This window comes from Salvelinus namaycush, chromosome 36 (genome assembly GCF_016432855.1).
Source record: "Salvelinus namaycush isolate Seneca chromosome 36, SaNama_1.0, whole genome shotgun sequence".
Lineage (NCBI taxonomy): Eukaryota > Metazoa > Chordata > Actinopteri > Salmoniformes > Salmonidae > Salvelinus > Salvelinus namaycush.
This window is the reverse complement of record NC_052342.1, coordinates 4,624,215-4,641,950: the sequence shown is the minus strand read 5'-3', so window position 1 is coordinate 4,641,950 and position 17,736 is coordinate 4,624,215. Positions and strand designations below refer to the sequence as shown.

Here is a 17,736-nt window from a genome sequence, read left to right as displayed (position 1 = left end):
CGTTTTGCTGAGAGAAATGGGGCGAGGTACACTATTTAGGCTCGGAATGACATCTGGCCGATTGTGTAACTTGATACCTGGCAACAACCACAAGGGTGTTTCAAAGAGCAGTCAGTCAAGGGAAGCTCATGAATATAAGCTCCCACCGCCCCACTCGACCTGTTCTTCAAAACTTCCTGATAGTTAGAGACGAACGAAAAGGTACAATTTCTTCAATTTTGAGCATTTTAATAGTGTACAAATATTATGGGTGATGTTTGTCATTCAAAGGCTATTTTATACTTGGGAAATAGGACGACTATGTATGTGAATGACCCCTACGACGAAACTGCAATGATTAGATAGATGTTCTTCTTCTCTGTTTTTGTTTTATTATCTCAATGCCATACTGTGTTTAACTGTGTTGGATCTTGCCTAGCCATCTCGTCTCAAGATGATCACAACGGAAATAAGTCCCAGACTTTGTGTGTTATCCTCGATGATTTTACTCATGTATGGCTTTTTCAAGTTTTATGTGTGCTTTTTTTTTTTAATGGTCGAATTAATAAAAACAATTGTAAAAATAAAAGACTGTACGGGACCTTTAAACATAAAATGGACTATGCATTATGTGGGTTGAATGCTGTAACAATTAATAAAACAATTAATAAAAGTCCCATGATGGTAGTGACTGCCCATTATTGTTTATCACATATTAACCATAACGTATTCACGTTACTTTATTTTAATAAAATATTTAAGTTGTGTATATTTTATTTATTTATTTGACAACTTTATAATTTCATTCCAAGTCATCATCTCATATCTATTGAGCTGCTGCTTATGCTGTCTGACAAAATCACTTTTTCAGTAGTTCTTCAAAGTAAATAAGGCATACTTTGACAACTGAATACTAACCATCAATCACTTACAGTGCCTTGCAAAAGCGGTTTTCCTATTTTGTTGCATTACAACCTGTAATTTAAATGGATTTTTATTTGGATTTCATAGAATGGCCATACAAAATAGTCCAAATTGATGAAGTGAAATAGAAAAGGAAAAGTGGTGGGTGCATATGTATTCACCCCCTTTGCTATGAAGTCCATAAAAAGATCTAGTGCAACCAATTACCTTAAGAAGTCACATAATTAATTAAATAAAGTCCACCTGTGTGCAATCTAAGTGTCACATGATCGGTCACATACACCTGTTCTGAAAGGCCCCAGAGTCTGCAACACCACTAAGCAAGGGGCACCGCGAAGACCAAGGAGCTCTCCAAACAAGTCAGGGACAAAGTTGTGGAAGTATAGATCAGGGTTGGGATATAAAAAAATATCAGAAACTTTGAACATCCCACAGAGCACCATTAAATTCATTATTAAAAAATGGAAAGAATATGGCACCACAACAAACCTGCCAAGAGAGGGCCGCCTTCCAAAATTCACAGACCAGGCAAAGAAGGCATTAATCAGAGAGGTAAGAAAATAGAACAATGATAACCCTGAAGGAGCTGCAAAGCTCCACAGTAGAGATTGGCGTATCTGTCCATAGGACCACTTTAAGCCATACACTCCACCGAGCTGGGCTTTATGGAAAAGTGGACAGAAAAAAGCCATTGCTTAAAGAAAAAAATAAGCAAACACATTTGGTGTTCGCCAAAAGGCATGTGGGAGACTCCCCAAACATATGGAAGTAAGTACTCTGGTAGGGTAAGACAAAAATTGAGCTTTTTGGCCATCAAGGAAAACGCTACGTCTGGCGCAAACCCAACACCTCTCATCACCCTGAGAACAACATCCCCACAGTGAAGCATGGTGGTGGCAGCATCATGCTGTGGGGATGTTTTTCCATCGGCAAGGACTGGGAAACTGGTCAGAAATGAAGGAATGATGGATGGTGCCTAATACAGGGAAATTCTTGAGGGAAACCTGTTTCAGTCTTCCAGAGATTTGAGACCGGGACAGAGGTTCAACCTTCCAGCAGGACAATGACCCTAAGCATACTGCTAAAGCAACACTCGAGTGGTTTAAGGGGAAACATTTAAATGTCTTGGAATTGCCTAGTCAAAGCCCAGACCTCAATCCAATTGAGAATCTGTGGTATGACTCAAAGATTGCTGTACACCAGCGGAACCCATCCAACTTGAAGGAGCTGGAGCAGTTTTGCCTTGAAGAATGGGCAAAAATCCCAGTGGCTAGTTGTGCCAAGCTAATAGAGACATACCTCAAGAGACTTGCAGCTGTAATTTCTGCAAAAGGTGGCTCTACAAAGTATTGACTTCGGGGGGGTGAATAGCACACGCAAGTTTTCCGTTTTTTTGTCTTATTTCTTGCTTGTTTCACAATAAAACATATGACCTTCAAAGTGGTAAGAATGTTGTGTAACTCAAATGATACAACCCTCCCCCCAAAAATCTATTTTAATTCCAGGTTGTAAGGCAAAAAAATAGGAAAAATGCCAAGGGCGGTGAATACTTTCGCAAGCCACTGTAGATCATGTAGAGACGCCTCGAGAAGCAACTGCTCTATATCCCCTAGATTGTGCATTCTTTTGTCTCTTCTCTCCCTCTCCAGACAAGTAGGCGTGCAATAGATTATAGGCGATGTAGTCATTTACCTCATTTTATGCACTAAACTATGTAGACAATTGGCCTGTTGGAAACTACAACTCCCTACTACATCGCACAGTTCGGGCTTGGTCTGATTTCCATCTAGAGAAAGTACACTTTGAGAGCACAGAAAAAAAAACTAACAAAATGGAATTTAAATAATTGAAAGGATGTAGGTCAACTAGTTGTTTAAACACCCCATACAGAACCAAATCAGTCGATATAATAGAGAACAATCGCCAGAAATCACACGATATGAATCAGACTAGTTGGTCAGGTTCAAATCAACCTATCATATCGGAATTTCGGAGTAGGCGCTATAATGACATGTTTTATTGTGCTTTAACTGAAACTAGAAGATCTTCTGATATCCTTTCCCTTCGCCAAAAGTACGTAACGGATTTTTAAAAGTGTTTTTACCCAGGGGTGGCTCGCTAATATGACCCATGGTAGGGAAGAACATTTCTTGGTTGCAATTCGATCTACACCACGATATGAAACGTTGATTTGAACCTTCTGCGGCACCCCACTGTCTGATTCATATCGCTTGATGTCTGATGCTAGTTGTCGATTATATCGACTGATTGCAATTGTATCGGGTGGTTTAAAAACCGGCGAACACACAGGAAACTGTTGAGCGTGAAAAACCCAGCAGCGTTGCAATTCCTGACACAAACCGGTACGCCTTGCACCTATTCCCAAACCCCGTTCAAAGACACTTAAATATTTTGTCTTGCCCTTTCACCCTCTGAATGCCACACATAAACAATCCATGTCTCAATTGTCTCAAGGCTTAAAAATACTAATTGAACCTGTTTCCTCCTCATCTACACTGATTGAAGTGGATTTAATAAATTACATTAATAAGGGATCATAGCTTCACCTTGACTCACCTGGTCAGTGTATATCATGGAAAGGGCAATGGTTTTGTATACTGTGTGTATGAGAAAAATGGAAAGAGAGCGACCCATCCAAGTCATCCACCCTGAGGGCAGCATGGCAGAGAGCAGGGAGAGAGCTGGGCTGGTCTCATATTGATCCTGGCTAGACAGTCAATCCCAGATGTACTCCGTACAACAAAAAGGGAAAAGCCATTCGGATCCATAACTCAGAAGAAACGCCACTAACTCCTTCCTGCCTCAGTGAGAAGCTGCTCTGTTCTTGGTGTGTGTGTGTGTGTGTGTGTGGTACTTACGCAGCGCAGTCCTCCAGTGTATAAGTGTGTTTCTGTGCATACACGTGGGTGGGTGTGTATGTGTGTGTCTAGGTGGGAGGTACAGACGCAGGGTGGTCCTCCAGTGTATACGTGCGTGTGTGTGTGTCTGTGTGGTACATACGCAGGGCGGTCCTCCAGTATAAGTGCTGTGGTGGAGAGGGGTTCAAAGTCCAGATTCTTCCTCACACTCTGTCTGGGAGACGGGGGACTGTGGCCAGGTCCATCTCTGCTACTGTTAGTTTCATATTCCTAGAACAGACAGAACACACGCACACTTAACACACACGTACAGTGGAATATCATGTGTCACGAGATAAACTGATTTCATTTGCCAAGGTCGTATCTGCCACTTTTAGTTTCATATTCCTTCAGACAAAAACCGCATGCGCGCTCACAAAAAAACACAAATATTCAATAGGTACAAAGAAATATCAAATCAGACGCTTGGGTTTATTCACCCGATTGAACAAACAGGAAAGTCTAATTGAAATCTAATGGCCCAGTAGTTGTTCAGTTGTTTCATATTACATTTTATATTACATTTTATAAGTCATAATCAAGTTCAACCTCAATGGGATTGGTATGCAGATCCGTGGTCTGGTAAAATGATATGTCTGAGACCTGGGGGCCTCAAAACCAATTCAAAACTAGAAGCATCTTATTAAAACCAATATAGAGCAGAGTAGAGTCTGGTAAAGGAAAAAAGCTAGGTGTCTGACATTTCATTTCCTCTAAAGACATTTATTTTGTCCCACGGTCCATTCACACACACACTTTTTTTCCCCACACACCCCTGCTAGAAGCCTGACTACAGCCCTTTGGCCCTTAGCGGCACCTATCTGATGAGTGTGTCCCTGTCACGTCTCCTGTGTGGCTCAGAGTGGGTCGCCAGGGTTTTCGTTAGGAAAATTTGAATTGACCGGACATTTAAGAAATGTACCGGACCCATTTGCATTGGTTGTGTAACATGATTAGGGCGTCCACCCACGGTTCACAGAATGACAGAAATCACATTTTGTTTATGGCAATTCATCTTAACAGAAAATGCAGCTCGGCTACAACGGCGTGCTCCATTCGTATTGAATTACGACGAACAATGAGTTTAGCCTGCTACATTTCCTGGCGCCTCCCTCCTGTCAGCATTGGTCTGGACATGACAGACTGTAGCCAATACCCTATGCGTATCACCTACACTTTGACATGTAGGCTAATTAATGATGTATTTACATACATTGTTTGTCTTAACACAACAGCTAGCGTTTTTCAGTTTTCAAATCAATTTGACTAGCAGATTTGGGCACCTCTTGAAGGCCAAATGGCCCTGCCCCTAAAACCCCGAAATACCAGGCCTGATCAGACATAATTTTAATTGATCTGTTTGCCAGTGTCAACAGAGTAGGCTTCCTTGTCATTTTTGTCATATTAAAAAAAGATTCCGCTAATGTCTCCAGTCATATAAAGTGTAGTAGAATTGACGGACGTGTGTTTAATATGCCAACATTTTCCCGTGCAAAGGAGAAGAAACGTAGGCCTATAGCCTACTCGAAGCCACTACGCGCTGCATTCAACACTTTTTTGCAAACAGTGATTGAGTTATCTTTTTTGCCTAAATTATGACTATCCAATCTAATTATCACTTTAGAAATAGAAGGTTATGTTACATAAGTCTGCAAATACAAAGGATGGAATGCTTTATTATAAAAGGTGCATTTCTATGGTGAAAATTAGCTTCCCTAAACTTGAAACCCATGTGCCGCCTATGTTAGAATAACTGCCCACATCGACTTTTCCTCAGCCAACCAGACAAGTAAAGAACAGCAAAATGTCAATCTACTATCCCCCATAGTAGAAAAGCTGACCTATTCTGTTGGTCAGCTTGTCTTTCTGTGCGAAAAAAAAATAGCCTATTCCAAACTGACTCTGGGACAGTTGTTGGTCAATAGATCCCAAATTCATTCAACCAGTAAGCCAAGGCTAAATCCATAATTATTTTTGTAAGCAATGAGGCTCATGCAACAGATCAGAACATTCAGCATACAATATTGATACACTATTACTTCGTCACATTATAAGCGCAGCAATGAGCACGAGGCAGTAGCCTACGCACAAATGTTTGTTTATAATGCAATTAGCGGCAAAACTATTTGTGACAGATTAATATATCTGTTCGAAATTTAGAAAGACGGAAGCTCTAAATATGCAACAACTAGCATGGGTCGCTAATATATGACTAGGATTGTGCATTTGGCTACTGTACAATGAGAAAGTTGATTTGAAAACTTTACAAAACGTCTTTGTAAAATAATTGCCTGCACGTTTTGGTTAGATTTTGGCTGGGCTACTTTGAAGGTAAGAAATAATATAATATGTAGTAAAACGTTCAGGTTTCAAACAATTAAGTATATGTTTTCAAAATGCATACTGCCTCCAGCTCATTGCAAAGTGGCGTGTGATGCCCTGAAGCCTGCATAGTTGCCTATGCACTTGAGTGGCGAGCAGTTGGAGAATTCTAAGCAGTTGGAGTGGTCCGTGGACACTTAAGGAACAGTCATGTCGAGTTTGCTTCATTTGGTGACCTCATGAAGGACAGGAGACACACATCACTGTTTCTTTGTTGGTATACACTTCTCAATGATGGGGTTTGTATCTGAATGTTGTATACAATAAATGATTGAGTATAGGAATACTTTTGGAAAGATAATGTGATCTTAGTCTTCTAAATTAGAATTGTTTTTCATAGTAACTTAGGATCAGTCAGTGTCCACGCCCTGTGAGCACAGACATTATAAGGCGTCATGGAACGCCCCCTTTTCTACTCCAGTATAAAACCCACTTCCTACAAAATTTACATTAGAGCAGAAAACATGGAAGCTGTCGCTACATGTTGAAAAGACCAGAGAAAGTGGAGATCATCCACACGCGGAAATGGTTAAGAAATCTACAAACTAAAAACGAATTATTCAGACTGCAGCTGTTCAAATACTTTAGTCTGGTAAACGCATCCATTCTCTCGAACGACTGAATGGTACTCTGACGTATCCATTATAACAAACTACAACTACGACAGACTTCGAGCTCTGGTGGACAAACCAGAGACTTTCTGTTGATTGACTATCCAGCAGACGGACCGGCGAGCGCAGATGGACAACAAAGGCATACACTCATAAATATGTAAATAGCAATTTCTTTTCGAATGAGTGGTTGTTCATGTTCAAAGTATGAACATTTCCATGAGTGTAGTGTAGTCAACGTGGGTCCACTGAGTTTCTCGCTCTTGAGCTGGCCCCACCCCTTTCCTTTGTCTACCAAGCCGTCATATCGGCTTAGCACACTAGGGACTTTTCAGTGTATCATGTCAGTGTGTTTATGTAATTCTGTGATTGATTAGTTAGTAAATAACCAATTAACCCAATTTGTTTAATCGCTGATTCTTGATGCTAGGGTTAGTGCAAATATCCAATGGTTTGCAACGTTCAGGAATGACTGATGAGGTAATAATCCATTAGACTAATCGATAAGATATCTGAAGAGTTAAATTCAGGAAATTGCAACTATAAACAATATTTTCCCGTGGTGCCCCGACTTCCTAGTTAATTACTATTCCATGATTTGTTTAATCACGGAATAATTACACAGAGAATTGATAGTGAGCAGTCTTCACATTTAATGACAGCCTGTTGACGTAGCATGACTAATGGAAACCCTGGTGTGTGTGGCCATATAGCACAAAAGACTGCAGCCTGAGTCAACAGGATCCAGTTAGCTCTGTGTTGGTGCTTATATAGACATAACATTGATTAGCCCAGTCATCCTGTTTCTGTAGCGTGAGGCAGCTTGATGTACAAGCACACCCCCTGGACGCTAGTCTATCACGGGGCCTTACCCACAATCCATCTCCCTAATGATGAGTGCCAAGTAGAGATACATCGGGTCCCATTTTTACAGTCTTTGGTATGACTCGGCCGGAGCGCGAACTCCCAACCTCTGGACAGACACTAACTTCAAGGCCACTGAGTTGGTTTATCATAACCAGTATGTTTGCCATATTGAGAAGGGACACTTCATCTGTACTAAAAGGTGTTGTGTGCTTGTTCAGGATGTTGGTCAGGCATTCATTATGTTGTTGGCTATACGCCTTGTCACACTCAGGCCAGCTACAAGTCTATGAATTCTTAATGAATAAGAAAAAACCAATTCTAGTATACATCTGTTTGGGGAGCAACAGATTCCAATGTTTGAAGTGTGATTGTAAAGGGCTTTTCTTCAGAGTGGCCCACCCCACACTGGGTAATGTGCAAAGTGGGGTAGCCTAATCTAAATGGTCTTAAAGGAGGATGCCAGGCGTGAATGAGGGCCAGAGCCCACTGATTTAGTTCCCCTTATCACTACCGACAAAGGAGGGCCACTGCACTGGTGGGAAATGGGGAGGCGGAGTTCTCGGAGTGCTGTGTCCTATAGATAGATAGATATAGATATATATATAGATAGAGATAGAGGTGGTGACACAGAGAGCGGTAGAAATAAAAAGAGAAAAGGAGTGCGCAACGGATGGCAAAAGTGAGATGGATTGGTGGATGGATGAGGAAAGATACACAATTGAGTGATGGAAAATCCTGGCCCACCCAAGTCCATGTGCTGTATGCTAGACAGGAGTTTAGCTTGTGATTCAGAGATACAGTGCCGTGAAAAAGTATTTGCCCACTTTCTGATTTTCTCTATTTTTGCATATTTGTGATACTGAATGTTATCAGATGTTCAACCAAAACCTAATTATTAGACAAAGAGAACCTGAGTTTACAAATAACCACAGAAATATACACTTATTTTATTTAATTAACAAAGTTACGCAACATCCAAGTCCCCTATGTGAAAAAGTAATTGCCCCAGTACACTCAATAACTGGTTGTGCCACCTTCAGCTGCAATGACAGCAACCAAAATGAACGACATGGGTCCCATTATGCCTGGTGAAAACCAAACACTGCATTCCACAGTAAAAACCTTACACTATTCCAATGGTCAAGCTTGATGGTGGTAGTGTGATGGTTTGGGGATGCTTTGCTGTCTCAGGACCTGGACGACTTGCCATGAATTCTGCTCTGAGAATTCTAAATGTCAGGCCTTCTATCTGTGAGCTGAAGCTGAGGTGCAGCTGGGTCGTGCAGCAAGGCAATGATCCAAAACACAAAATCAAGTCTACATGAAAATGTCTAAAAAGCAACAAAATTGAAGTTCTGGAACAGCCTAGTCAAAGTCCAGACCTAATCCCAATTGAGATGTTGTGGCAGGACTTGAAATGAGCAGTTCATACTTGAAAACCAACAAATGTTGCTGAGTAAAAGCAGTTCTGCATGGATGAGTGGGCCAAAATTCCTCCACAGCAATGTGAGAGACTGATCCAAAACTTCAGGAAGCATTTGGTTGGAGTCATTGCAGCTAAAGGTGGCACAACCAGTTATTGAGTGTAAGGGGGCAAATACTTTTTCACACAGGGGCATTGGGTGTTGAATAACTTTGTTTATGAAATATGTATGTCATTGTTGTGTTATTTGTTCACTCAGGTTCCCTTTAATATTAGGTTTAAGATCTCATAACATTCAGTATCAAAATATGCAAAAGTAGAGAACATTTGAAAGGGGGCAAATACTTTTTCACAGCACTAAGTCTGTGGCTGCAGAGAGGTAGGGCTGCTCAGAGCACAGGGCTGCTCAGAAGAGACAGTTGGTACTACACAGTGGTGACTGATTGAAAGGAGAGAGAGGAGACAGAGAAAGGGGGGGGGGAGAAAAGGGACCACTGAGAAAAGGGAGTCACAAATCTCTCTCCATCTCTCCTTGAGTTCTGTCGGCAACTAGGGAGGAAGCCTTGCCTGCTAGCCAGGGGATGGGGGAGAAGCCGTGAGCCTGCACTACTGAGAGAATGGGAGGAGGAGAGCAGAAGAGGGAGAAGGGGGGGGGTTGAAATCTGACACCTCTTCAGCGGCATTGCAGGTGCCACTAGCAAGGTGAAATGAAATTCAAGCCGTGAGTGAGAGAAAGAGGGAAGATCACATCCTGTTGTGATTGGGAGTCCCGTAGAGTGGCGCACTATTGGCCCAGCGTCGTCCGGGTTTGGCCGGGGTAGGTCTTCATTGTAAATAAAAATATAAAAAATGAATTCCTTCCACTTCTGCTCTCTCACCACTCACAGGCTGAGAGAAAAGCTAAGCACATTATCTCTGATTAGGACCATAGTAAACAACAACACATTTACCAAACATATTGTTCTGCTCTCTACTGGAATAGCCTAGCTTAGCGTTTCAGCTAACACAATCACAATGAACTAACAAGCTCTGCTCTTTGTGCTGTTGAATTAGCCTGGTCTAGCATTTCACTGCTACAGCTAGGATGTCATAACGGTAATCATGAAATCCTATAGGGAGACTGGCTTTAGCACTTTTAGAGGCTCAGGTGGCAACGGTATCCCCGGGTTACCTGTCTCCAGGGAACATGCATCATTACGCCAAGGTTTCAGATCTATGGTTATTAACTTTCTCTCATTTCCTGATGATGTAGGTGGCTCTCTGTGTCTGTTTGCATGCCTGGCCAGTCTGCCTGGTTCCATGGCTCAGTGTTCTGAGTGATGGCAATTAGACAAGGAGAAACTAAGCAATAAGTAGGGATGCACGATATACCGGTGAACATATCGGTATCGGACGATATTAGCTAAAAATGCCAACATTGGTATTAGCCGATGTCTAGTTTAAATGTGCAAAACCGATGTCAAAGCTGACGTGCATACCTATATAAACGTAGGTACAGGATATAATGACATCCCGTAAAACTTTGCGCAACACAGCATTCCTAACCTAGCCCACAATGTCTGCTGTGTGGAGCGAGCAGTCAACAAGTCGAGCAGTCATTTGAAAGAGTAAGAAAATTTCAGCGAGACAACTCAAAAAGGCAAAATCCTTTAAAGTAAAAATAATGGAATTCATTGCCCTTGGCAGTCAACCGTTCTATGTCGTGGGTGATGTTGGCTTTCGCCGACTGGTCGAGCACCGGTACACACTACAAAGTGAGCTATTTTTAAGATGTTGCCCTACCGGAGTTACACAGTAATAGCTTCAATGCTATTAGCTTCACGACATACATACATACTATGGAACGCCGTTTGAGTCTGTGTATAAAAAAAAGATACAGTAGCACTGTCAAAGCTGTACAAAAAAAGTCTGCAAACAAGCAAACGTCGGCCACAAACGATGTGTTTACAATACCGCGTTGGTAATAAAGCATAATTTGTTCAACCGCAACATCTGGGGTAGCTAGCTTTAGCTTGGTACCTAGCTAGCTCCAAAACAACCAGCCTGGAAACAATGACCAGTAGAAACTGCAGTCATTTTCATTATTCTTAGCAATGATTTAGGAATCCTTGTGAGTAAGTATTAGCTAGGAATCCACTTGTTGTTCGCCTATTGAAATTGAGCTTCAGTTCATGACAATAAATAGCTAGCCAGCTAATTAACCCTGTTGCCCAAAACTAACGTTATAAGCAGCCAGCTAGCTTCATCTGGCTAGTGAGGTTCAACCGAACTTGGTTATGTGTTGTGAAGATAGCCACAATAGTAGAATTTGCGGTTTGCCTTCAAATTAAAAGTATGCAATTGACAGTGATGCAAATTAATACAAACAGTAGAATTATGCCATACTTTTATTTTGAAGGCTAACCGCCAAGTCCACTATTGCGGCTAATCCTTATTGTGGCTAGCTTCACATAGATGGGTCCGACCACCATTAATCAAATAAGAACTGTCTTATGAATTAGGGTTATTTTAGATGACACCTAGTTATATATTAGTTAGCGACCTAACTAACTATTGCTACTGAAACAGATGTTTTGATATGCTTTTTTGGGAAGAACATTGATTGCATCCATGAGCTAGCTAGCTTTTTATTTTTATGACCAGCACTGTAGGTGTGCGAGACAACTTTACCGGCATCATAGCATACGTATCGATGAATCGTTGTGACATGAAATACAAGTGATAGTTATTACACATTGATTACACTATGTAGAAAATGTATGAACGTGTTACATGATTATGTGACGTGCAGGTCCTGATTGGTCAACAAGCTTATTTGACACGTCAAATAGTGTTATCTACTGGTCATTGTTTATTTTATGACACGCAAAGACCCAAACGGCATTCCATAGCAAAAACCCAAATGGCGTTCCATAGAAATCCTGGTTGAGAATGAAACTGAACGAAACAGCACAGCAAGTAAGTGAAAGAAATAGATTTGGATTATGTTTTACTGGTAATGGGGACATAGGTAAATGCCAACAAAATAACGTTTTGGTCAGTGGTGTGTGTGTAACCTTTATTTAACTAGGCAAGTCAGTTCAATTCTTATTTACAATAACGGCCAGCACGACGCTGGGCCAATTGTGTGCTGCCGTATGGGACTCCCAATCACGGCAGGATGTGATAAAGCCTGGATTCGAACCAGGGACTGTAGTGACGCCTCTTACACTGAGATGCCGTGCCTTAGACCGCTGCATCCATGTGTGTGTGTTAACTATTTAACTGTACTAGAATGCCTAAAAGGCCGCAATTGTTTTATATCGGTTATTGGTATTGTTTTTTTTTTTTTTTTAGAAAGGAAAATATTGGATATCGGTAACGGCCAAAAATGTCATATCGGTGCATCACTAGCAATAAGCAAAACAGACAGTACAGGGTCTAGTGGTTACTAGGGCTGGAAATTGATAGGGGCCTCACGATACGATACTATCAAAAGACGTAGGTTCCGATACGATATGTATTGCAATTCTCATGATTCTATAGGTATTGTGATTCGATACTGCAGTTTTATTTGCAATTTGATGTTCCAAACATATTGCTCACTATACGTCTGCTGCAGAGAGACAACATAACATGAGTTTTGATCAATCATGGAAGTAAGTGTCGAAAACATGTTAGCTAAAATTGAGAAAAAGGAGGTACAACCAACTAGCGCTGACTAACGTTATCTAGCAAAAAAAGGAGATCAATAAAGTTATTGTAATAGTCTACTACTACACAGGACAGAGTAATACAAATTAAGGGTTTTTGTGCAACCATGAAAAAGACTACAGCAGCAGAACTTCCTTCCAATCCACTACTTTTCATTGAGTTCAACATCCCCTAGTCTAGTGCACATGCAGGCCATTTACTGCACTGGGTCAGGCTTGAGCACTCTACATTTTCCTTCCTACTCCCATGAAGAGAGAGGTTAGAGAGACCCAGAGGGTGTGCGTGTGTGTCAGAGTGGTCTCTGTCTGTGGGCTGTTTGCCATTTGTGAAAACCGAAGAGAGCACTCGGCCTCTCCCAAAGGAGCAGAACATCAATCCAGACCGACACCCAAGAGGTAGGCATGGCCAGTCTGAGCCGAGACAGTGACAGTCAACACACAGACAGTAAACAGCAAGACAATAATCATCCTATCAAATCACAACCTAAAACACACCTATCGGTGAGCTATAGCTACTGTTTAAAAGAGGACATCATGAAATGACAGTCTTCCCTCTTTATAAACAGAGTCGAGAGAGAAAAACAACAAAAGACCCTTTGTGTCAATGATGTAATGGACTGACAAAAGGGCTGACAATATTTTGACCAGCAATCACTGTCTACAACCCACAGAGCTGCATGCAGAATTGTGTCAGCTGAGAGCTAAAATTGAGAGCTATGAACATGATAAAGGTACTGCAGAGTCGTCAAACACTGACTGAAAAAAACACGCCCAACCTTCCTCTGAAATTAATCTGCTTTATTTCTCTTCAGTTGGGGAGAGACAAATAACAAGGAAACCCCTCGACACACTTTTTAGCAGGGAACGCAGAGACCACGCTCCCAGCTTGGCATTCCTGAGCCGCACTGGAGCTGAATATTTCAGCACTTTTCACGTGTCATGCCTTCCCACGGACCACAGAGAGGGCGAATAGACAAACACCAGACACTTCCTACAGGGAAAACATGAGTTTGCAGAAAAAAGACAATGCTGTTGCATTTCACAGACAGGTCGTATTTCAATGAACACACCGCTGGACATGTCTAATACAGGAAGATCGGTCAGCAGAAGCTTTAAAAATAAACGACACACATACTTCTTCACCTAAGAGAGACGAGGTCTCTTTCTACTCCATAATTTATCCTACTGTCAGACGGGGAAAGAGACGAAGAGAGAGAGTTGAGAGACGGTAGACTGCTGCGCTCGCCCCCTCACCCTCGAGCTGACACACACACACACACACGCCGGCGCACTCACCATGAGCGCTGCAGTTCCGTAAAGACACCCAGACCAACCCGGGGGGGGGGGCTAAACTTCACAAACCGTCATGGCTGCTCCCGTTGGCCCGGCTACAGCCCACACAGAGGACGAGGATGAAGAGGTCAGGGGGACAGCGATGGGACACACCCCGTCAGCGGCAGCATGATTACCGCTCTCTCTCACTCCCCTCCCTCCTTGCTTCTCTCCTTCCCAGCACGCACAATGACGCTACACTGAGAGGCCACGCGTCAGTGCAGAACACAGAGGATCCGATCTCTCTTTTCAGTGTGTGTGTGTGTGTGTCGGCAAATCAGCACTGCCGTGTGCTCTATTGTTCCCCGTCGCTGCGCTGAAAAGGAGCACACTAATCTCCTGTGCCCAGCCAGGCACTCTAATTAATCCCAGATTAATTGATACAGGATCCATTTCTCATCCAATCCTCCTCTCTGCTATAACAATCCATCTTCTCGGCGCTCTAACAGCGATGCCTTGGGTCATGTGCTGTGTGGAGCTTTTTTTTCCCTCTCGCTCTTCTCCCCCTCTCCATTTCATTCCTCCTCGCTCTCTCCCTCTCAAATTATAGCCAGTTCTCCCGTGTCCAGCAACTCTGTCTAGCCTCAGAGGAGGGCGGCCCAGAGATAAAGGGGGAACAGGGATTGGCTGACTCCCAGGTGATTGACAGCTAGGTACCGGTGGGACAAGGAGGGCTATGAAACATACAGGAAATCCAGGACAATACAGAACACTCCATCTGGGAATATTGTTTACAGAGTGAACTACATCAGTCTGAATTAACCAAGAATGTTCATGCGTGTTTAAATTTGTATCAACCACTGCTGGTTGTGAATAAATAACCTTTCCTGCAGGCAACCAGTGACTGTGTCTGGGGGATGAAAATGAACACGTAGGCTTCACCGCCCCTCAGACATATTACCAAGAGAAATATCCTGACTTACAACACCGGAACGCTGAGAATTAGAAAAGTAAAGCTCGAGAGTTGAATTACAGCCTATAGTGTGACAGCGCAATAAAGCAGAATAAATACAGCAGTAGACTAATAAAACAGAAACTCATTAGTCCTTGTCCACGGAGTCCTCGCCCACCCCCTGTCACCAGGCAGGGCTTGCCATGGCGAGACAATGGCTTCCAGGCAGGTGCTGAAAATATAGCCATCTGAGACCAGGCACCAGGGATAAGGTTACCACCGCAGGAGATGAGAATGCCTAAGGCTAGATTGGGTTAACGGGGGAGAGGCTGTCTGGGGTAGATATACAGAGCTCACCTGGCTAGCAGGAGGACTCCAATTTCTGTCCACACCCACTGAAAGGATCGAATGGTGGATAGTGGCCTATAGTTGTAGTCAAGTGACTCTTTGGCCTCTTTAAATTGGAGGACCCCAGGTAATGATGTCACCTCATAGTTCACACTATCACAGGAGTTGGATACAATGATGGCAAATTATGGTCAAACTTAAAGCAGGAAAGTGGTACAATTTCAAACCTGGGTCAACTCAGACCCACCAGCTAATAGTAAAGCTTTGTTCCTAAAGGCAAACAGTCAACCCGAGAAGTTTTTGTTCTCAAACTAGACACTAATGTACTTGTCCTCTTGCTCAGTTGTGCACTGGGGCCTCCCACCCCTCTTTCTATTCTGGTTAGAGCCCGTTTGCGCTGTTCTGTTAACCTCTCTGGGAAATGTGGGACGGTAGCGTGTGGCCAACATCCAGTGAAAATGCAGAGCGCCAAATTCAAATAAATTACTATAAAAATTTAACTTTCATGAAATCACACATTCAATATACCAAATTAAAGCTACACTTGTGAATCCAGCCAACGTGTCAGATTTCAAAAATGCTTTACGGCGAAAGCAAACAATGCTATTATCTGAGGATAGCACCCCAGCTAACAATCACAGACCATCATATTTCAGCACTCCCAGCGCGACACAAAACGCAGAAATAAAGATATAATTCATGCCTTACCTTTGACGAGCTTCTTCTGTTGGCACTCCAATATGTCCCATAAACATCACAAATGGTCCTTTTGTTCGATTAATTCCATCGATATATATCCAAAATGTCCATTTATTTGGCGCGTTTGATCCAGAAAAACACCGGTTCCAACTTGCACGACGTGACTACAAAATATCTCAAAAGTTACCTGTAAGCTTTGTCCAAACATTTCAAACTACTTTTGTAATACAACTTTAGGTATTTTTTAACGTAAATAATTCATCAAATTGAAGACGGGATGATCTGTGTTCAATACCGGAGGAAAACAATGTGTAGCATGCTTTCTGGTCACGGGCCTCTAACAAACAGTACATTTCACTGGAGCCTCATTCTGAACATGGCTACTTCTTCATTTCTCAAAGGAAAAACCTCAACCAATTTCTAAAGACTGTTGACATCCAGTGGAAGCGATAGGAACTGCAGGAAGGTCCCTTAGAAATCTGGATTCCCAATGAAACCCATTGAAAAGAGAGTGACTTCAAAAAAAAAAAAAAATCTGAATGGTTTGTCCTCTGGGTTTTGCCTGCCAAATAAGTTCTGTTATAGTCAGACATGATTCAAACAGTTTTAGATACTTCAGAGTGTTTTCTATCCAATACTAATAATAATATGCATATATTAGCATCTGGGACTGAGTAGGAGGCAGTTTACTCTGGGCACGCTTTTCATCCAAACGTGAAAATGCTGCCCCCTATCCGAGAAGTTAAGGGAGTAGTACACAGTGTTGTACGATATCTTCAGTTTCTTGGCAATTTCTCACATTGAATAGCCTTCATTTCTCAGAACAAGAATAGACTGATGAGTTTCAGAAAAAAGGTCTTTGTTTCTGGACATTTTGAGCCTGTAATGGAACCCACAAATGCTGATGCTCCAGATACTCAACTAATCTAAAGGACAGTTTTATTGCTTCTTTAATGAGCACAACAGTTTTTAGCTGTGCTAACATAATTGCAAAAGGGTTTTCTAATGATCAATTAGCCTTTTAAAAGGATAAACTTGGATTAGCTAACACAATGTGCCATTGGAACATAGGAGTGGTGGTTACTGATAATGGGCCTCTACGCCTATGTAGATATTCCATTATAAAATCAACCGTTTCCAGCTACAATAGTCATTTACAACATTAAAAATATCTATACTGTATTTCTGATCAATTTGATGTTATTTTAATGGACAAAACAAAAGTGATTTTCTTTAAAAAACAAGGAACATTCTAAGTGACCCCAAATTTTTGAAAAGTCAAAAGTTTGGACACACCTACTCACTAATTTCTACATTGTAGAATAACAGTGAAGACATCAAAACTATGGAATCATATAGTAACCCAAAAAAGTGTTAAACAATATATTTTGAGATTCTTCAAAGTAGCCACCCTTTGCCTTGATGACAGCTTTGCACACTCTTGGCATTCTCTCAACCAGCTTCATGAGGAATTCACCTGGAATTCATTTAAATTAACAGGTGTGCCTTGTTAAAAGTTCATTTGTGGATTTTTCTTTCCTTCTTAATGTGTTTGAGCCAATCAGTTGTGTTGTGAGAAGGTAGGGGTGAAATACAGAAGATGGTATTTTACCAAATAGGGATAAGTCAATATTATGGCAAGAACAGCTCAAATAAGCAAAGAGAAACG

At 41.9% G+C, this 17,736-nt stretch overlaps 1 protein-coding gene across 3 annotated transcripts in view; it reads right to left on the bottom strand.

Moving 5' to 3' along the window:
• Nucleotides 1-17,736, bottom strand: part of LOC120030587 (TBC1 domain family member 14-like) — a 71,678-nt gene that overhangs the window by 19,794 nt on the left and 34,148 nt on the right. For 2 of the 3 annotated variants that reach the window (XM_038976011.1, XM_038976009.1), the window contains one exon: nt 3,925-4,052. In XM_038976011.1, the coding sequence (XP_038831939.1) occupies nt 3,925-4,052 (128 nt within the window). Of the gene's footprint in view, nt 1-3,924; nt 4,053-14,092; nt 14,619-17,736 lie in introns of those variants that run through there. The other variant, XM_038976012.1, reaches the window with a different exon arrangement.